This window comes from Caretta caretta, chromosome 27 (genome assembly GCF_965140235.1).
Source record: "Caretta caretta isolate rCarCar2 chromosome 27, rCarCar1.hap1, whole genome shotgun sequence".
In the NCBI taxonomy this organism is placed as follows: Eukaryota; Metazoa; Chordata; order Testudines; family Cheloniidae; genus Caretta; species Caretta caretta.
The window spans coordinates 1,552,545-1,574,092 of NC_134232.1; the positions used below are offsets into that span (position 1 = coordinate 1,552,545).

Below are 21,548 nucleotides of genomic sequence, written 5' to 3' on the forward strand. Positions count from 1 at the left end.
GTCAGTTGAAGAACGTTTCATGTAGCTCAAGGAACACAGCAGTATATTTGGGATGTTGTATGATATTCCAAAACTCCTCACTATACTTGAAGACCTACACCAGCAATGCAGGGCACTAGAAACAGTGCTGACACATGATGACATGCGCGATATTAATTCGAGTGATTTAGATGACGAACTGAAAGCCCTTTCAAGACACATTTCAGCAGGATCAACTCCAAAAGCTGTTCTGGAATATATGTGCACAAATAAGATGACCACCCTCTTTCCAAATGCTTTTGTTGTTCTGCACATACTTCTAACACTTCCTGTAAGAGTTGCCAGTGGAGAACGCAACTTCTCCAAGCTAAAGTTAATAAAAACACATCTACACTCCACAATGACACAAGAGAGGCTTGTTGGCCTTGCAACCATCTCAATAGAGCATGAGCTGGCCCAGACTGTGGACCTTCAGCAGGAAGCAGTTCAAATCTTTGCAACCAAGAAGGCAAGGAAGGCACCACTTTGATTATTCAAACAGATAAAAGTGCCAGTGTTTACTATGCAGATAAGAAAAGTTACATTTGCTGTTCAGGAGTTTGAAAGTTAAGTGTTAGTTAACATTTTTGAACAAGGCATTTTAAGTTGTTAGTTCTCCTTTATTGGGGTAGGTAGCAGAGCAGTACCATGAGAAGAGTAGAACAGGAAGAAGGCAGAATTGAGACCTTTCAAAGTTTTGGTCCAAGTGAGGGGGTATGGAGGCGTCATTGGAGCTCCCCACCTCAGGTGCCAAAATGTTGTGGGCCGGCCCTGCAGGAGTCTATGTTAGTATTACATACAAAAAATTACATAAACTATGTAGATTGCAAAGTCAAGCACTAAAAATTAGGAAATGCCAGATTTAAGCTGCCTGTGCACTACTGTATATATTAATTCTACCTCCACATCCATCCATCCTCTCAAACTTTTGAGAAGTGTGATGAAGTTAATGCCTTTCTTTTTGTGTTATATGCCTTATGCTTATAAGTTCAAAATACTTATGCTTCCAGGTGGAAATTTGCATTGCAAGTGCTCTAAACGCAAATAATAGAGCATGTGATCCACTACCTATGGTGATTTCCAGGTCCCTCAACCATGGTTTCCCGAACATGCCAGTGGTTCGGGTGATAGGTGTTGGCATTGACCTCAGAATCTGCAAGCCCAGGGCTACTACCACCAGCAGCAGTAAGGTAAGTGGGGGTGGGCTTCTTGTGTTTTCTCGTGGCTGCAAGCACCCCTCTTCCTGGAGCCGCCTCAGACAAAGACCACAATTTGGGAGGCCTAACACTGGTCCCTGGTCTCAAAGCACCATCCATATTGCTGAGGGGAAGAGACATTGTCCACCTGCGCTCCCAACACTGATTTCCCACGAGTTCCAGCCTAAGTTCCCTGCAAGCTGCATGGCCATGCAGCAATCTATTTAGTGGCATGCAGGCACTCAGGGAACCCATCCGGGGACCTGCTGCGGCCGGGGGAGGGGCACCCCTCCCCAGGCTCCAACCTAGCCTGGCCCCTAACCTGCCACAGCCAGGGCAGCTCCCCAGCCCTAACTATGCTGCAGCCCGGATCCAGTCGCAACTGGGGCAGCCGCAGGTGGCCAGACCCAGACCCAGCCAGCCTGGACCCAGACGCAGTGCCCCTCCCTGGACCCAGCTCCGGCCCGGATCTCCTGGGGCCAGGGAAGGAGCGCCTATCCTGCGGCCCCAGCCCCGGAGCTGCCGCAGCAGGGAGAGGCACCTCTCCCCCACAGCCAAGGTGCTGATGCAGGCAGAGAGAGCTGGGGGGAGTCCTCTCTCCCCGTCATAGCCTCGGAGCACCCTCCTGCACCGCAAACCCCATCCCTGGCCCCACCCCAGAGCCCACACTTCCAGCCGAAGCCCTCCCCTCCCCTCCACCCCAACCCTCATCCCCAGCCCCACCCCAGAGCCCGCATCCCCACCACATTAATTTTGTTATGTGTACCGATATGAAGGTGAGGCGTCACACATCACCTCCACCTTGGTGCACATAACAAAATTCATTCCACACATGGGTGGGAAAAATTAGAGGGAACACTGGTTGCAGCACAAGGCCTGTTGCCCATGCCTCCGGGCCATACTCACCATAACTGGAACAGCAAACCGGTTCATTGAATGGCTAGGGATTCTGATTATGTTCTGGCTTGCACTTGAGTGTAATAACGGGAGGAATTTTTAAATAGCAACCTTGTACTAGACCCCGGGTATGCACTGACAATGGTTGCCTTGTGCTTGCATCCTTCAGCACATCCTCCACACTGGCAGACAGGCTGCCGCAGATTAGAAGATGGAAAAAGAGACTCCATGAGGACATGTTCAGTGAGATAATGAACACCTCCAGGACAGTTGATATGGAGTTCAGAGCCTGGAGGATTTAATTGTCTGAAAAACTGGACATAGAGAGCAAGAGAGCATCCCAAGAGCACAAGTGTACCACGCAGGATGAGATGCTGCAGATTATGAAGGACCAGACAGACATGTTGAGGCATCTCGTTGAACTTCAAGAAAAACAGCCTGCAAACATCGCCCTATTCCCAATCATTCCCGGAGGTGTGGGGGAAGATGCCGTATCCCTTCCACTCAACACCAGAGGAGGGTACTAAGAACAAAGCTATTTGAAGAGCTTTGATGGACAAGTCTTCTGTGCTTTCCCAGAAAAGCTGACTTGGTTTTTCCCCTCCCAGTTTTATCATATCATTTGCCCCAGGTTAAATTATTTTCTTGTTCTTTCAGTTTCTTCATGTTTGTGCAATAAAAGTCAATGTTTTGAGAATGAAATACTCTATTTATTCCAAGCATGAGGTTTTTGGTGGGAGCGGGAGGTACAGGGAAACTGATGCAACAGAGGGGATGGTATGCGAAGGCACAATGCAAACAAATGGTGCACATTACTGTGGCTCATTACTGAACTGGGTTTTCAAAGCCTCCCAGAGACACAGAGCTCCTCGCTGGGCTCAAAGTTTTATTGCCCTGGTATCTGGCTGCTCAAAATTAGCTGCTACCTCCATGGCCCACCCTTACGGAAACTTCTTTCCCTTTGACTCACAGATAGGAGCACACAGCAGGCTGAGAGAAAAATGGGGATATTGCTTTCACTGAGCTCTAACCTAGTAAGCAGTTTGCCTGCTGTGTGCTCTCTGCCTGCAGTTTGCTTACTAGGTTAGACCTAGTAAATGTCCAGAGCACATTCCACCACCATTCTGCACTTGCTCAGCCTCCTGTTGAACCACTCCTTACTGCTGTCCGGGTGGCCAGTGTATGGCTTCATGAGCCATGGGAACAAGGGGGAGGCTGGGTCTCCCAGGATCACTATAGGCATTTCAACATCATCAGTGGTTATTCTGTGATCTAGAAAGAAAGTCCCTGATTGTAGCTTTCTTAACAGACCTGTGTTCCTAAAGACGTGCGCATCATGCACCTTTCCTGATCATCCCAAACTGATGTCAGTGAAACGCTCCCTGTGATCCACCAGTGCTTGCAACACCTGTGAAAAGTATTCCTTTTGGTATAGTACTCTTTGGCAAGGTGGTCTGGTGCCAAGATAGGAATGTATGTGATATCTATCACCCCACTGCAGTTAGGGAACCCCATCGCAGGAAAACCACCCACTATGTTCTGCATGTTGCCTAGAGACACTACCCTTCTTAGCAAAAGTAAATTAACGGCCCTGCACACTTGGATCACAAGAGCTCCCATGACGGATTTACCAACTCCAAATTGATTCCCCACTGACTGCTAGCAGTCTGGCATTTCAAGCTTCCACAGAGCAATCACCAATCGCATCTTCACTGTCAGAGCAAGTCTCATTTTAGTGTTGCTGTGCATCAGGTCTGGGGAAAGCTCTGCATACAGTTCCTGGAAAGCGGCCTTCCACATCTGAAAGTTCTGCAGCCACTGCTCATCATCCCATAGCTGCATAACGATGCAATCCCACCAGTCAGTGCTTGTTTCCCAGGACCAGAAATGGCACTCCAGTGTGTTCAGCTGCTGCACAACTACCAGCAACAACCAGAACCTGTTTCATTCTATGGCTTGCAACAGGACTGCTTGAATGACATTGCGAAGTTCCGCGGGGTCCAGGGCTATCAGGCACTGGCATACACACAGCTAAGCCAGGCTTTCGAAAAAAGGCATGAAAAAGTATGGGTTGTTTGCCATTGATATCAGAGTAAGGAGGGAGGGGAGGGAGGAAACTGCATCATGGGAGTTCTAAGCCATGTTCCCATTTCCCTGCCCCCAGACAATGTTTTGGACCCATGAGGCATTGCAAGCCTTTCCCAAAACCCCTTGTGACTAGTTGCACTGTGGGATAGCTATCCAAGGTACACTGCTCTATGCATCAATGCAAGTGGTGCTAGTAAAGATGCATTCCACCAACACGAGTGCGGTGTGAACATGCCCGACCAACTTAACTACTGCAGCAACTGGATGCCAACCTAAATTAAGTTGACCTAACTTTTTAGTGAAGACATGCCCATAGTCTCTGCCAATCTTACCTAGAGGAAAATTCCTTCCCGACCCCAAACATGACAATCAGTTAGACCGTGAGCATGTGGGCAAGACCCAGCACCCAGATATCTGGAAAAGAATTCTCTGTAGAAACTCAGATCCCTCCCCATCTAGCATGCCATCACTGCTATTATTTGATACCATATTATAACATATAATTTTATTAATGGATAGAGATAAGAGGCATTGATTAAATTTTAAGAAACTATGTGGAAAATTAAAAGTTATCTATAGTAGTATATAACAGACTCCAACAATCTGAGGAATTGTCATTGCCAATAGTACTGCAAATATTGTACTGCATAAATAGTACTGCATAAATAGTACTGCAAATATTTCAGACATTGTCTATTTTAAATAGAAAGGTAATCAGTGAAAAATATATGTACTCATCAATAAAGTTAAGGTCTTTGTTCTATATTAAATAAAGTTACACATTACATTTGCTTAACATAGCAACTGAAACTGAAAATGTTTAAAGTGAAGCCTAACAAAATATTGAAAGGCCCAAATGACCAATGGGCTTGGTCCACTCTTTATTTGTATTTGCAGACAGCCAGTGTAACACACAAAGCTATCTACAACTAAGGGGAAGGGAATGACCAAGTTCTGATACAGAAGGATGTACAACTGTTTTGTGTTTTACTAATAGTTACTAAAACTACTGGTATTGAGCCAAACAGTAAAATGGCCTAGTAGACAGAGCACTGGACTGGGCCTCAGGATATCTGGGTTTCTATTCCCAGCTCTGCTACTGACTTTCTGGATGATCTTCAGCAAATCACTTCACCTCTCCTTTACCTCCTTTGTGAAATGCTTTGAAATACTATTATCTAACCACCTTTATTTTGTCATCTTTGGCCTCTTATTTGCTTTAAATTCTATTTTTTTCTAATAAAAGTTATAAATTAAATTTTTTTCTCCAGTTTGTACTTTAGCTAAGGAACAGAGATTTTATCTCAAGAATTGTGAGTAATTTAGCAGAGATAATAGCTTAACTAAAATTACTTAACCTCAATGTGTTTTATAATGTTTCTTTCTCCAGGATCATGTATTAAAGACTATAACACATAAGGATTTATGGTTGCAAAGGCAAACTCAAATCTGACATTTCCTAACTTTTGTGTGCTGGATTTTGCAATTTAAATAAAGTTCTTTTAATATAGTTTTTGTATGTAAATTCTAGGATTTTTTTTAAAGTAAAAAATAAATATGTATAATTGTAACCACCACTGCATCAGGTGTTCACAAGGTTGGAACACTGAACCTTAGGCAGGACATCACAGACAGCTACCACTTGTGCTCCAGCACTTACTATGTTAGCTGACAGAGCAGGTGGGCTGCAGGGTGGTAGGTGCATATGGAGCACTACCATGTCCCAGGGTCCAGAAGGGAGGGCTAAGGCGGTCCCATGAGTCTCACTGGCAAGTTCCAGAGACAACAACCAGGTCAGAAGCAATCTCCCTCAAACTGATCGGAAGGGGTAAGGTGCATTCCTACCGAGATGCTGTCTCTGGACTCCATTCAGGGGCTCTTTTTCATATCACCTTCTGGTGAGGTGTGACAAATCTGAAATGTCTCCCACTATTCCCCTTGGTGCTAAAAGGAGCTCTCCCTAACTTCCACATATTCTCTTCCTGACAGTCCTAGAGGGTCTTTGCTACTCTGCTCCTCCCACAGTCTAATTTTGGGTCCTCCTCCAATAAACCCAGTGCTTCTGCAGTTACTTAGTTTAATTCTGTTATTGCTTGGGAAAGCTGACATTGATCAGGTTCACTGCTGCCAGCAGGATTCTTACCAGCTGCATTAACATCAAAGGTCCCCTCAATTCATTCTGCTGCGGCTTGAGGAAACTTTCAGAGTAGCAGCCGTGTTAGTCTGTATTCGCAAAAAGAAAAGGGGGGCTTGTGGCACCTTAGACACTAACCAATGAAAGCTTATGCTCAAATAAATTGGTTAGTCTCTAAGGTGCCACAAGCCCCCCTTTTCTTTTTGAGGAAAGTTGTGAGCAGCAGCAGCAAATGTGAGTTTAATGCCAGCAAGCAGAGGACTTCAGTTTGATACGATTTACCCACAGAAAGGCAGTGGTGTGTAACAGATGGGAGCAGTAGCTCAGGAGTCAGGAATTTCCTTGTTTTCATCCTGGCTCTGACACAGGCTTGCTGTGACTCTGAGCAAGTCACAACCGCTCTCAGTTCCTGCCATCTGCGGCATGGGCTCATCTCTGCCTCCCATCCAGGATTACCAAACAGCAGGTTGCATTTGTAAACGCTGAGGAAAACCAACAAACTCACAAACCCAGAAGTAACCCACACTTCGAGTCCACGCACTTGCCAGGGCAGCCGAGCACAAGGACATACCGTCGACGCGGTCCAGACCGCGCACTTGCCCAGACAGGCTCGCGGGGACACCAGAAGCGACGGAAATGGGCGCTGCTCGTGGGCCACAAGCGGCGGGAACGAGGTGGGACCTGGCCCGACCAAGCCCGCGCCGCCGCGGCCAGGTGACCTGCGAGGCGGGGCGCTGCCGGGACCCGGGACCCCGCGCCGCCGCCGGAGACCGAGGGGCCGCCCGCAACGGCGCGCGGGAGGAGGGAGGCACCGAGGCCGGCCCGGGGGGGTCCTGTCCCCCCGCCCAGAGGCGCCCCCGCCGGCGGTTGGGGGGCAGCCCCGGACGGCTGCCGGGGCGCGCGGTGATGCGCGGGGCAGCCCGGCCTCAGCGCAGGGCGGGGTCCCCCGGCTCCGCGCCCCGGCGCGGGGCAACGCAGCGCGGGCGGGAGACCCGCGGGCCGGCCCGGGGCCCCCCCACGGCGGCCCGCCCCACTCACCGCAGCCGCAGGTTGGCCATGAACTCAGGCATGGAGACCGAGTCCAGCAGCACGAAGTCCGCCTTGCCGAACTCCGGGCTCTCCAGCTCCGCCATGGCGCCGGGCTCGCGGCGCGGCTCCCGAGCCTCGCCTCAGCCCCGCCGAGCGCCCGCCCCGCCTCACCTGGGGCGCGCGGAGCCGCCAGGAGCGGGCGGGGCCTGCCCGGGGTGGAGCCGGGCGCGCGGCCCCGCCCCGCCTTCCCCGCCAAGAGCCGGCAGCGCCCCCTGCCGGCCGCGGCTACGCCCCGGCTCCTGCGCGCCCGGCCGCGGGGCGCTGACCGCGTCCCACGCTAGACCCCGGGGGACCCCATCCCCAGGGCTCACACTGGGGGGCTGCATCCCGCAGCCCCGGGGGGACCCCATCCCCAGGGCTCACACTGGGGGGCTGCAACCCGCAGCCCCGGGGGACCCCATCCCCAGGGCTCACTTTGGGGGGGCTGCATCCCGCAACCCCGGGGGGACCCCATCCCCAGGGCTCACACTGGGGGGCTGGATCCCGCAACCCCGGGGGGACCCCATCCCCAGGGCTCATTTTGGGGGGGGTGCATCCCGCAGCCCCGGGGGGACCCCATCCCCAGGGCTCACTTTGGGGGGGCTGCAACCCGCAGCCCCAGGGGGACCCCATCCCCAGGGCTCATTTTGGGGGGGGTGCATCCCGCAGCCCCGGGGGGACCCCATCCCCAGGGCTCACACTGGGGGGCTGCATCCCGCAACCCCGGGGGGACCCCATCCCCAGGGCTCACACTGGGGGGCTGGATCCCGCAGCCCCGGGGGGACCCCATCCCCAGGGCTCACACTGGGGGGCTGGATCCCGCAGCCCCGGGGGGACCCCATCCCCAGGGCTCACTTTGGGGGGGCTGGATCCCGCAGCCCCGGGGGACCCCCATCCCCAGGGCTCACTTTGGGGGGGCTGGATCCCGCAGCCCCGGGGGGACCCCATCCCCAGAGCTCACTTTGGGGGGGCTGGATTCCGCAGCCCCGGGGGGACCCCATCCCCAGGGCTCACACTGGGGGGCTGGATCCCGCAACCCCGGGGGGACCCCATCCCCAGGGCTCATTTTGGGGGGGGGTGCATCCCGCAGCCCCGGGGGGACCCCATCCCCAGGGCTCACACTGGGGGGCTGCAACCCGCAGCCCCAGGGGGACCCCATCCCCAGGGCTCACTTTGGGGGGGCTGGATCCCGCAGCCCCGGGGGGACCCCATCCCCAGGGCTCACTTTGGGGGGGCTGGATCCCGCAGCCCCGGGGGGACCCCATCCCCAGAGCTCACTTTGGGGGGGCTGCATCCCGCAGCCCCGGGGGGACCCCATCCCCAGGGCTCACACTGGGGGGCTGCATCCCGCAGCCCTGGGGGAACCCCATCCCCAGCACCCTGCATTGCAGCGCTGGATCCCACAGCCCCTGGGGACCTCAGCACCCTGCGTCGGGGGGGAGGGCTGGATCCCGCAGCCCCGGGGGGACCCCATCCCCAGAGCTCACTTTGGGGGGGCTGGATTCCGCAGCCCCGGGGGGACCCCATCCCCAGAGCTCACTTTGGGGGGGCTGCATCCCGCAGCCCCGGGGGGACCCCATCCCCAGGGCTCACACTGGGGGGCTGGATCCCGCAACCCCGGGGGGACCCCATCCCCAGGGCTCATTTTGGGGGGGGGTGCATCCCGCAGCCCCGGGGGGACCCCATCCCCAGGGCTCACACTGGGGGGCTGGATCCCGCAACCCCGGGGGGACCCCATCCCCAGGGCTCATTTTGGGGGGGGTGCATCCCGCAGCCCCGGGGGGACCCCATCCCCAGGGCTCACACTGGGGGGCTGCAACTCGCAGCCCCAGGGGGACCCCATCCCCAGGGCTCACTTTGGGGGGGCTGGATCCCGCAGCCCCGGGGGACCCCATCCCCAGGGCTCACTTTGGGGGGGCTGGATCCCGCAGCCCCGGGGGGACCCCATCCCCAGAGCTCACTTTGGGGGGGCTGCATCCCGCAGCCCCGGGGGGACCCCATCCCCAGGGCTCACACTGGGGGGCTGCATCCCGCAGCCCTGGGGGAACCCCATCCCCAGCACCCTGCATTGCAGGGCTGGATCCCACAGCCCCTGGGGACCTCAGCACCCTGCGTCGGGGGGGAGGGCTGGATCCCGCAGCCCCAGGGAACCCCATCCCCAGGGCCCCACACTGGGGGGCTGGATGTCACAGCCCTGGGGACCCTGTCCCCAACACCCTGCATTGGGAGGCTGGATTCCACAGCCCCGGGGAAACCCCATTCCTGGGTCCCACATTGGGACCCTGGATTCCACAGCCACAGGGGACCCAGTACCCTGCATTGGGGGCTGGATCCCACAGCCTTGGAGGACCCCATCCCCAGCATTTTGCGGGGACATGGTTTTCTATGCTTGGAAACTCTCCCAAGCCTGCAAAAACGTATTTACTTACTTAAGATTATTCACGAGTAGTCCCATTGACTTCAGTGTGAGTACTCATGTGAAAAGTTAAATGTGTGTAAATCTGATATTGGCGCTACCGTCTCTTTAATTGAAATCAGGGTCTTTAGGATGGAATGTAATCTGCAGGTGACGTCAATGAGTCAAGAAAACAAGCTAACTTCTTCTCATTGGTGTCTGTAGATGTATTTGCTCTCTGCAGCTTTATTATAAGTAGTGCAGTTGCAGAGGTGATCTGGTAGTGTGCTGGTGATACTAGCCGTACTTTATAGTCGTTGCCTTCCTTCCTTTTGGGTAAGGAGGGGTAGTTGTGCACAATGTCCTATTTGCAATTATTTTATGGTTATTTGATGGTTCTTATAGGTAGTATCTGAGTGTCTTCCCAGAGTGCAGTCAGTAACAGGACTAGCATTTGTTGGCTTGCTAAATATCTTAGTCTGTGGGATGAATTATAAAAAAAAACCTATTAACTAGACACTGAAATATCTAAAAATACTAAATCTGGAGCTAAATTACTTGATTTAAGTTAGTCTTCCTTCTAAGGAGTGCTCTCCTCCCCTTTCCCAGCTGTACAATCTGCACTCTGAGGAGGATAGAGATGTTTTGAGCTATTCTGTCTATATGTAACAAGCTTGTAAATTCCATTCTTCTTTTTTGTGTTGATCTCTGCCTTGGTAGCAGAGATGCAGCTTTCTTCAGTTCCCTTTCTAAGGAAGAAGATAGACTATGCCAGGGGAGATCCTCTGTGTCTCAGGCTCTACAGTAGCAAGAGAAAGGAGGGCTATGCTACCTACATATATAAAGTCCTAAAGCAAGTAAGTCCTGGTTCTACAAGTGCTGCAATAAGAGCTTAAATATGAACATTTTATCTTTGAGCTTTGATAGCTGAAGGAGGAGGGAGAGCTTTGCCTGCCCCACATTTCTCGCAAAGTATTGCTGGTCTACATGCGCCACTCTTAATGCTCTGTGGAGGAGGTTGCTTCAGAGCAGGCTTAGCTAACATTTTTATCTCTCCTTTCACAAGCTGCAGGAGCCTTGTCTTCACTAGGGCTCCAAATGCAGCTTACGGTGAAAGTCTTAAATTGCTGTGGCATAAGCAAGGTTTTTTGGCTAGGAATTCTTCTGACTTAAATAAATCTGTTAATATAAATTTATGCCCCTGACTATGGTTGGTTAGGAAGAGAGCCTCTTAAAGGCTAAGTAGCAGCCAGCTGGAGAAGTGTAGAAGTGACTTCCATGTTTACCTGGCTGTCTTAATCATTCTACCTATGACACACCCGAGTCCCTCTTTCTATAGGAGCAGGAGGCTATTACCAGGCACTTGGCTGCTGCTTTCCCTTAAAGATCTTAACCCTTGTGTCTGGGCCATATGTCACTGGCTTGTGTCTGTGGATTTGATGTTGCTGAGCAGTGCCTACCTACTTCTGGAGGCACACAATCAACACGTGGCAGTGGAGAGGACACTTTCTTGCTTAGCCTCTTTTTACTTGGCTGCTCAGAAGGCAGGGAGGCTCTGAAAATGCCTTCTGCTCTAGATGGTAAAACAGCTGGGACCAGCCCTGTTAATGACTCCTGCTCAGTATAAAGCACTTACCGTCTCCCTTGTAGTGAGTCCTGTACAACCTTGTTGCAGCCTGCTGTCCTGATAGACCACTCTAAGAGCAGGTTTGTACTTGCACATCTAGACTCTGCTTCTCCCCATTTGCTAAGCAACTTAAGCTGGGATTTGGCAAAATACTACCAGGCTTCTGGAGCAGTAACTTAAGCTTTGATGTATTACTACAGTGAGTACTCTACCCACAGCTGCACTTTTCTAACAAGCCTGGGTTAGAAATGTCATTGCCTGCGCAGCTGTTAGCCAGACAGATCTAATGGCATCCCCTGCTTTGGGGAGTGGGAGGAGTTGAGAGGTTTGACTTACTTCAAGTTGAGAACTCTAGTTTTGGTGGATCACCTGAGCTACTTGACTAATCTGTGACTTGCTTTTCAGCTCCTTCAAGAGCTGCTTTGTTAAAGGTGAATAGAGGTTGCTGGACTTTGCCTCTTACCCTTCCAGAACAAGGAAATCAAACTTAAACCTCACACCTTGACTTTCTGTTTCCTGGTCTAACTCCTCCCATGCAACCCTAACTCTGCCCATGTGGAGGTGGCAACAGGCATGGGGAAATGCAATAAACCCACAGCTTAGGAAACTTTCCACTTTCTGTGTGCACAGCATGGCAGGCTATGAGACTTGCAACTACAATGCCCCAAGATCCCTGCTTATGGGCCCTGTCATGTGGGAGGTCTGACTGTGACTGCAGTGGTCCCCCGTGGCTACTAAAAGCTATGAACTTTCTTGAAACTTGTTTCCCTGACAACTCTCCAAGACGCATATCAGCATTATAGTGCTATGCTGATCTTGAGGGCAGTGACAGGAGGTGGGAGAATGGCAGCATGTGGTGTAGGCTTTCATGCACTTAAGTCTTGGTCTTGCACTCTGGAAGGGTGTAAGCCAGTGGTAAGCAATCTTAACTCACCTGTATGGAAGCTGTTTGAACTCCTGGCTTCTATGCATTAAGAGTCCCTGGTTCCTGATCTAACTAGATAACATAGGCTTTTTTAGGACTAGTGGTGTGTTGCTGAACTTGCCACTAAATTAGTGTACTTCTAAGCAAGTGACCTGACATTAATGCTCATTCTCTGGCAGGCTCATCAAGTCTCAGGGGTCTCCTGCTGGGTTACTGATGTCATAAATTCTCTGGATAAACCACAATTGTTTGGGAAAGTTGCATTAGAAGCTGCCAGGTTGTCTCTCCACAACAAGAGAAGCCTGATTACCTGCAGGGAGGTCCATGCTGCAATGAAGTTAGTGCTTCTGCATGAGCTCTCCAAGCAAGATAGGTGTGAGACCATCAAAGCTGTGATGAAGTCCACTGGCTGTAAATGAACTCTTATTAATATGTAATGGTTTTAATGCTTGTGATGGTTTAATGTATAATAAAGGATTTGTAACTATTGCTGCATTGTGAGGATCCGTTACTGAAATGCCTCTTTAGTTGAGGCAGAAAGCATCCTAGTGCACTGCATCTATAGCCCTATACATATCCACAGGCTCCCAGAAAAACACACCTCTGGGTTGGTACTCTGGTTGTAAAGGACAGGAGGCTCTCTAAATCATACAAGTCTTAGGGCTCCTTTTCTCCTGAACCAGAAGAGGCTGCAGAGGTGCCATGTATACCTTCCATCTCTTTGCAGGTATCTGTGGTTGGTATGCTAACCAAATAGTGCAGCTCTTGAGAGGCCACTTATGCTCCCTTAGCCAGGAGGAAGTGGCTTTGATAGTGGGGTGCTGGGAATGGGCCAGCCCCTTGCCATTCAAGCAACCTAAATAGTGAGGCAGTATCTTCAACAACCACAGTTTGACAGTGGCTCTAAACAGGGTGTAGGACCTGGAAGGAGTGAGTCAGCAGAGGGAAGGGGAAACTTGAGTTCCACTCAAGGTCTTGCAGCTGGCTTTCCAAGCATTTTTGGGAAAAATCAGTCTGAATAGCTGAGTCACCACTAAAAGGAGACAGGCGTTGCCTAGTTCCTAATGTGGTCTAGTGCTTAGAGTAGGGGATTTGCAGTTCAGACTTCTGCTCTCCCACTGAGTTGCTTTGGACAAGGTTAGACCGCTATTTAACCCCTTATGCTGCCATTCTACCATACATGGGCAGAATTATACTGCATGCATAACTGTATGGCTAAGAAGTGCAAAAGTGCATTTTTTTTTTTAAATTGCTACAGGAGGCTTGCCCACTGCAGGAAGCCTTTTCAGAATAAGGTGCGTGTGAATTTAAAGTGCTCAGGCTATATTGGAATAACTGCCTCTGTGGATGCTTCTTCCAGAATAAAAGTATCTGCACATGGCATTAATCTGCAGTAGCTATTCTGGACAATTAAGCTCTATAGACAAGATCTTAGAGCATGTGATTCTGCCCCCTAATACAAAGACTCAGGGAGTCAGTCCTGCAAGAGCAGCTGCTGCAAATACCCAGAGGGGTATGTCAACCTATACTTAGTCCCTGCTCCAGAGAGCTTCCAATGTGCCTTATTCTGTTTGTACAGTACCTAGCACCCGAGTCCTAAGCCTGAGTACACTCAAGTACTACAGGTTTCAGAGTAGCAGCTGTGTTAGTCTGTATCTGCAAAAACAAAAGGAGGACTTGTGGCACTTTAGAGACTAACAAATTTATCTGAGCATAAGCTTTCGTGGGCTACAGCTCGCTTCATCGGACGCATGCAGTGGAAAATACAGTAGGATGATTTTATATACACAGAGAAAAATGAAACAATGGGTGTTACCACACACAATATAAGAAGAGTGATCAAGTAAGGTGGGCTATTACCAGCAGGAGAGCAGGGGGGAAAAAACCTTTTTGTAGAGATAATCAAGATGGGCCATTTCCAGCAGTTGACAAGAACGTCTGAGGAACAGTGGGGGGAAGAATAAACATGGGGGAATAGTTTTACTTTGTGTAATGACACATCCACTCCCAGTCTCTATTCAAGCCTAAGTTAATGGTGTCCAGTTTGCAAATTAATTCCAATTCAGCAGTCGCTTGTTGGGGTCTGTTTTTGTTGTTGTTGTAATATTGTGACTTTTAGGTCTGTAATGGAGTGACCAGAGAGATTGAAGTGTTCTCCAACTGGTTTTTGAATGTTATAATTCTTGATGTCTGATTGGTGTCCATTTAGTCTTTTACGTAGACTGGCTGGTTTGGCCAATGTACATGGCAGAGGGGCATTGCTGGCACATGATGGCATATATCACATTGTTAGATGTGCAGGTGAACGAGCCTCTGATAGTGTGGCCGATGTGCTACAGCAATACAAATTTATAAACTTGACATTCAAAGTCTGGATTTCTGGGCAGAGCCATTAGTGGTGATGAATGGGGCTAGCTTTTGGTTACATAGCCTGCTTCCTATCTGATGCCTTTTCAACCCAGAGAGGCTGTGGCCAGCTTGAGGGATGAGGAGAGATCAGTTCCTGGAGCACATCCAATATTGGAATGCTAGTACTAATAATAGCTTTATGGTGTGGCTACTGGAAACCAGCCTGAGACTTGTAACTTACTCTTCGGTGGACAGTGAAATGAAAGATAACTAGGTCACTACTGACTGAAGAACCCTAACTTCATCCAGTTTGCTTTGCATTGCAGAACCTTGCTCAAATCTCCTAATCTGACAGGCAGATGTGTCAACACACATGCCCATTCAGTGGGAAGTTCCTCTGCCTTAATGTTGTTGAGATCTCCTGTCAAGGCTTTGCGGTGATGCTGTGATAAGCGTTGCTTTTCAGTATGGGTTGGAAATGGAAGTGAAAGTCTTATGTAGTATTATCGACAATGTTGTAGACACAGCGTGGGGGAGGCTTCCCTAAACTTCCTTCTGTTCCTTGAGGGATTTGATGGGATGTCGAGGGAGGGATAGCTCAGTGGTTTGAGCATTGGCCTGCTAAACCCAGGGTTGTGAGCTCAATCCTTGAGGGGGCCATTTGGGATCTGGGGCCAAACTTGGGGATTGGCCCTGCTTTGAGCAGGGGGTTGGACTAGATGACCTCCTGAGGTCCCTTCCACCCCTGATATTCTGAGTCTATGTCCACGTGCAGCCTTAGCTGCTAATAAACAAATCTGTTGGTGGCTGAGCTTGAAGTTGCTGTATTAAAAACCCTAACTCCCCGGGGCTGGGAGGGCTGGGATGAGGGAGATTCCAGAGGGAGAAACTGTGCTGCTGAAATGGCTCCTAATTCTACCAACCCTCCTGAAGGCTGTTGGGAGCTCTCTGTCTTTCCAACACTTTCAGTGGTGAAGTTCCTGAAAGTAACTCTGCCAAGAGCAGCTTGCTGTATTTAGGAGTGATGAGAACCTGTCAGTTGGAGGGAGCTTCCACCACTGAATCTGTCATCACTGGGCTCCTGGAATGAGCCAGAGCCTTGGGTGGAAATTGGATACACCAGGAGTGACTGTACCAGCAGCTGTGCCTCCCTTCTTGCTGACCGGGATCAGAGAGGCGAGGAGCAGAGATGCACCTTCTCTGCCTCCAAACTTGCCTGTGGATGACAGATGCCTGAGAGATAATATTTTTCACTGGTTTCAGAATGGCAGCTGTGTTAGTCTGTATCCGCAAAAAGAAAAGGAGGACTTGTGGCACCTTAGAGACTAACAAATGTATTTGAGCATAAGCTTTCAGTATGCCTCTGATGAAGTGAGCTGTAGCTCATGAAAGCTTATGTTCTAGAGACGAACATTTATTTGAGAACATAAGCTTTCATGAGCTACAGCTCACTTCATCAGAGGCATACTGAAAGCTTATGCTCAAATAAATTTGTTAGTCTCTAAGGTGCCACAAGTCCTTTTCTTTTTGCAAATATTTGTCACTGTTTAGACAGAGCCTAACACCTGCTTGTGGCCTCAATGTGCTATTACTATTTAAATGCAATTACTAGGACTTTTTATTCTTGTGACAGCTCGAATTCTACCCCCTTCTCCCACCACCACATTCCAGCTGATGTCCTTGCCTTGGATCACTACCCTATCCTAGGAGCAGAGGTGGGTGACAAGGTTCAGATGAGCAGCTTATTTGCTGAAAATGCAGTTTGGGGTTGACCGAAACTAAACTTGAAGGTGTCAAAAGGAATAATTTTGGGGGGCTAGATTCACAGTGGGATTTAAGTGCTGCTCACAAAACTACAAAAGATGGAGCTTCCCCGCCCTCTTATGACCAATATTTCAGTGGTTAGGGCACTCAGCTGGGATGTGGGAAACCAGGTTCAAATGACTGCTGTGGAGCAGGGACTGGAACCTAGGTCTCAGCTTTCATAGCTTGGTGGTTGGGGTCCTCCCCCTAGCTGCTCTCTGGGGTGGGGTCTTTAAATCCCTCCTAGGGAAGCTATTCCACTTTGTATAAATAATTAAATATTAATGGAATGGAAGCAGAGACTGGAAGCCAGGTTCCCACAGCTGAGGGCATTAACCACCGGACTAGAGTCATTTTCAGTCTCTTTGGCTCAGTGAATATTTTGAGTATTTTACACAAAATGGAACCGCTTCAACAGGAGAAACCCACCCCAGAATCTGCCCTAGGCTGGTACTTAGGGCACTCTGAGGAAGACTAGGTCCCCCACATCCCAGGGGAGTGCCCTAACCACTGGTCTGTTCAGTGTAAGGGGGCATTGCTTCCTTCTCCTCCTCTTTTTGTGAATGTAACCCTTAATTTCCTTTGCTTTTATCAAAATACCCAAACTGAAACGTTGTTTGACCTAAATATGGAAGTTTTGATTTGCCAAAAATTCCAGAGAATTTAATTCAGGTCAAAGTAAAGTTTTGTTTTTTTTTTCCCCCAGAACTGTCAAACTGAAACATCAGTTATTCATCCAGCAATCATTATGTGTTTAATGAAACTTCCAGTCTGCTGCAAGATGCAATGGTTGGGGCAAAAGGGACCAGAACTGGGGTTTGTGGGAGAGTTAATGGGGCTGGAGAGGGAGTACCTTTCCCATCTGCCATCGATCAGGGCTACCCCTTAATTATGACAACTGTTAATGCTGATGTTTAATACATTAACCTCCCTATTGTACTCCACCATTGTACAATATGGTGATTCCAACATGCCCTGGACCATCATTCTATTGTACACATGGTGTGACCTACACTAGCCTGGTGTAGCTCTTTGGCCACATACTGAGGTTCTGGAGTCTGTTCCTGCCATTACCCCATGTTCCTCTTCTAGCTCAAACAGGAGCAGCTCGTGCTTTTAAAGCCAGAGGTCCAGGGTTCACTTCCCTCTGGATGACCTATCACATGCACTACAAAAGATGCTGAAGCTCATTTAGAAGTTATGAGCCTGATGTAGAAATTCATCACTGAGATTCTGTGGTCTGTTTCATTCAAAATTATAATAGTCCCTCCTGGCCTTAAAATCTATTAATCAGCTAGCCCCTAGCTGACCACACTGCCAGCCTCAAGCCAGGGCTGCTCACCCTAAACTGCAGAGATCCAGAGCAGTTCAAATTTCCATGTACCTTTGCAGGGACTGAACCCTAGGCTGCTGGCTCTAAAAGCAGGAGTCACTACTGCCTGAGCTCAATAACCACATCAAAGGCAGGAACAGATTTATAAATTATCATCTACGGTCTGCCCCTTGAAGGGACAGAGATCCCCAGGAGGATAAAAGGTGGAGTACAGTGGCATCTTCTGAAGTCCTCCTGTCAAGGCAGCAAGCAGCATATCTGACAGATAATTAAACCCTCAGTCACTATGTCAAGGTAACTTAAATGCTCTCATTATAGCCTGTGTCTTCAGCTATATCATTACCATAAATTGGAAGCTGCTATTGTCCCTTCTTGTCATCAGTAACAGCGTTGCCTGAGCAGTAACAGCGCATTCCTGTCCGCATTCCAAACAGGAAGCCCTGAAACCTTAAATAACTACTTAGACAAAACATGGTGCCCTTTTAACAAACCTTTTTCCAATCTACTCTAAACACAGAATCGCACATGTTGAATTTCATACATCAGACTTCACTGGTACACTTTTAAAAGGGAGTTGAAATAAAAAGATGATAGAAAAAATTTAATCACATGGCACTTTTTAAAGAGTCATAATTAACGTTTTTCACCACAAACTGCTATAGAAAATTCAAGCAATTCAGAACAATCATTTGGAATTGATCCTCTGACACAAAACAGACTTTTTATGGCTTTTTCCTACTCCTCTTAAAATGGAAATTCTAGCACAATTTTAAGTATAGCTTATAGCTAAGCTATCACCTCTAGAATTAGGTGAACAACTGATTTTTAAATCTGAGCTAAAAAGTAAAACAAATAAAATTGCTTCAGGTCAAATAAAATATTTTATTTTGATTTTTGGCTTTTTTTTTTAATATTTAAGCAAACCAATACAGTTTAAAGAAACTTTCAAACAGTCATTTTGAATTGAAAATACTGATTTTTTTTTTTTGTATGCAGTGTTTGTGTTTGGTTCCAGGATATTAGAGAGAAGGTGGGTCAGGTAGTATCTTCTATTGGATCAACTTCTTCTAGTGAGAGAGACCAGCTTTGGAGCTTACACAGAGCTCTTCAGGTCTGGAAAAGGGACTCCCCGTGTTACAGCTATATACAAGGTGGAGTGGATTGTTTACATAAGTAGTATTTGAAGGGAGGGGAGAAAGGCATGAGGGGTACTGTTAGTGTGGTATGGATTGTTGTAAGAAGCTAGGGTTACCATACATATGGGTTTTCCTGGACAATGCTTCTTTTTTGAGGCTCCATCTGGGTGGATTTTTCAAATAACAGGCAATGTCCAGGATTTTTGCAGAGCAGACATTGCAGTTCAGAAAGAGCCCCCATTGGTCTGCCGCTTGATCCCTCCTCTGCACCCACAGCTGATTGGTGCATTCCCCTGCAGCCCCAGCTGCTGGATCCTGCTCACATAGGCTCCCCAGCTCCCAGCCCTGGGGAGGGAGTCCCGCATGGTGGTGCTGATTGATGGCTGTTGCTGAGTCCTGGGCTTGAGCCAGCCACCTTGACACCATGACAGGGAGCCCCCCACCCACTCCACTGTGTCCCTTTTGCATCCCCCAGCTCCCCCCTCTTTTTGGGGACCTGAAGTACAGTAATCCTAAATAAGGCACAAATCTAGTATCTATTCAGTCTGATTTTTTTCATATCCAGCAAAATTATGATATTGAGTTTGTCTTTCAGATATGTCACAAAACAGTCACTCCATATCTGACCTGTTTGCCTACAGGTGATAGGGTATTTTTTGTCTTTTATCATTTTTCTGTCTGAGTTCATTCCAGAGTGTAGTAATTGTCTGGTTTCACCCACATCATTGTTGTTGTTGTGATTGACACATGTGGGACCCATGGATCCTGAAAGGTGTGTTGTGGGAGGTGTTGATCATTCATAGAATCATAGAAGATTAGGGTTGGAAGAGACCTCAGGAGGTCATCTAGTCCAACCCCCTGCTCAAAGCAGGACCAACCCCAACTAAATCATCCCAGCCAGGGCTTTGTCAAGCCAGGCCTTAAAAACCTCTCAGGATGGAGATTCCACCACCTCCCTAGGGAACCCATTCCAGTGCTTCACCACCTTCCTAGTGATATAGTGTTCCCCAATATCCAACCTAGACCTCCCCCACTGCAACTTCAGACCATTGTCCTTGTTTTGTCATCTGCCACCACTGAGAAGAGCTGAGCTCCATCCCTTTTGGAACCCGCCTTCAGGTAGTTGGAGGCTGCTAGCAAATCCCTCCTCATTCTTCTCTTCTGCAGACTAAATAATCCCAGTTCCCTCAGCCGCTCCTCATAAATCATGTGCCCCAGCCCCCTAATTATTTTTGTTGTCCTCTGCTGGACTCTCTCCAATTTGTCCACATCCTTTCTGTAGTGGGGGGGGCTCCAAACTGGACGCAGTACTCCAGATGTGGCCTCACCAGTGCCGAATAGAGGGGAATAATCACGTCCCTCGATCTGCTGGCAATGCTCCTACTAATGCAGCCCAATCTGCCGTTAGCCTTCTTGACAACAAGGGCACACTGCTGACTCATATCCAGCTTCTCGTCCACTGTCACCCCTGGGTCCTTTTCTGCGGAACTGCTGCTTAGCCAGTCGGTCCCCAGCTTGTAGCAGTGCATGGGATTCTTCCTAAGTGCAGGACTCTGCACTTGTCCTTGTTGAACCTCATCAGATTTCTTTTGGCCCAATCCTCTAATTTGTCTAGGTCACTCTGGACCCTATCTATACCCTCCAGCGTATCTACCTCTCCCCCCAGCTTAGTGTCATCTACGAACTTGCTGAGTGCAATCCATCCCATCATCCAGATCATTGGTAAAGATAGGTTTCAGAGTAACAGCCATGTTAGTCTGTATTCGCAAAAAGAAAAGGAGTACTTGTGGCACCCTAGAGACTAACCAATTTATTTGAGTATAAGCTTTCGTGAGCTACAGCTGTATGCATCCGATGAAGTGAGCTGTAGCTCACGAAAGCTCATGCTCAAATAAATTGGTTAGTCTCTAAGGTGCCACAAGTACTCCTTTTCTTATTGATAAAGATGTTGAACAAAACCAGCCCCAGCATTGACCGCTGGGGCACTCTGCTTGATACCAGCTGCCAACTAGACATCAAGCAATTGAAGCAGTGGAGATACCCTTGCAAGTCCCCTTCTCTGGGATTCATTTACACAGGGCCCAGTGCTAGGACCTGGTGGAGTAGGAGGTCCTGGGTACCTCTACCACTCTCTGCCTTAAAGACTGAGGCACCTTTACCAAGCAGGGGGCTGGAGGTCAAGCGCTCCAACCAGTAGGCCTCCTGGCCCTTCAAGCCCCCTGTTACAAGCCTTTTTTATCAAATCCAGAATCGGTCTCACATTTACAGAATGCAAAGAGACACAGTTTACAGCTCAGATTGGAGAACTTCCCAAGAGATTATCCAAGGTTAGATAGCAAAGATATTTTTAAAAATTAGAAATTGATACATCCCGTGGCATTGTAGTGCAGCAGGTGCATTGAAAATTCCAGAGAGACGCCTCTAAGTTTCTAGCTTCTTCTGGCCCCAGAGGTAACACGGGACATTGATGGGCTACTGTGATGGGGTATAAAAACCCTGCACTAGCATGGAAGGAGTTAAGGAGCTGCTTTGGCCTGGAGTAGCCCCATAGGTCTGGAGGAGGAGTTAAAACGAGGGAA

At 49.2% G+C, this 21,548-nt stretch overlaps 1 protein-coding gene across 4 annotated transcripts in view; it reads right to left on the minus strand.

The window, feature by feature from the left end:
* The window catches only part of MYO1D (myosin ID), a 383,172-nt gene extending 375,642 nt beyond the window's left edge, over positions 1 to 7,530 (minus strand). For all 4 annotated transcript variants that reach the window (XM_048829695.2, XM_048829697.2, XM_075123527.1 and 1 more), the window contains exon 1: positions 7,372 to 7,530. In XM_048829695.2, coding sequence (XP_048685652.1) covers positions 7,372 to 7,466 — 95 coding nt within the window. In that variant the 5' untranslated portion in view covers positions 7,467 to 7,530. The remainder of the gene's footprint in view (positions 1 to 7,371) is intronic.
* Positions 7,531 to 21,548: the final 14,018 nt, after the last annotated feature.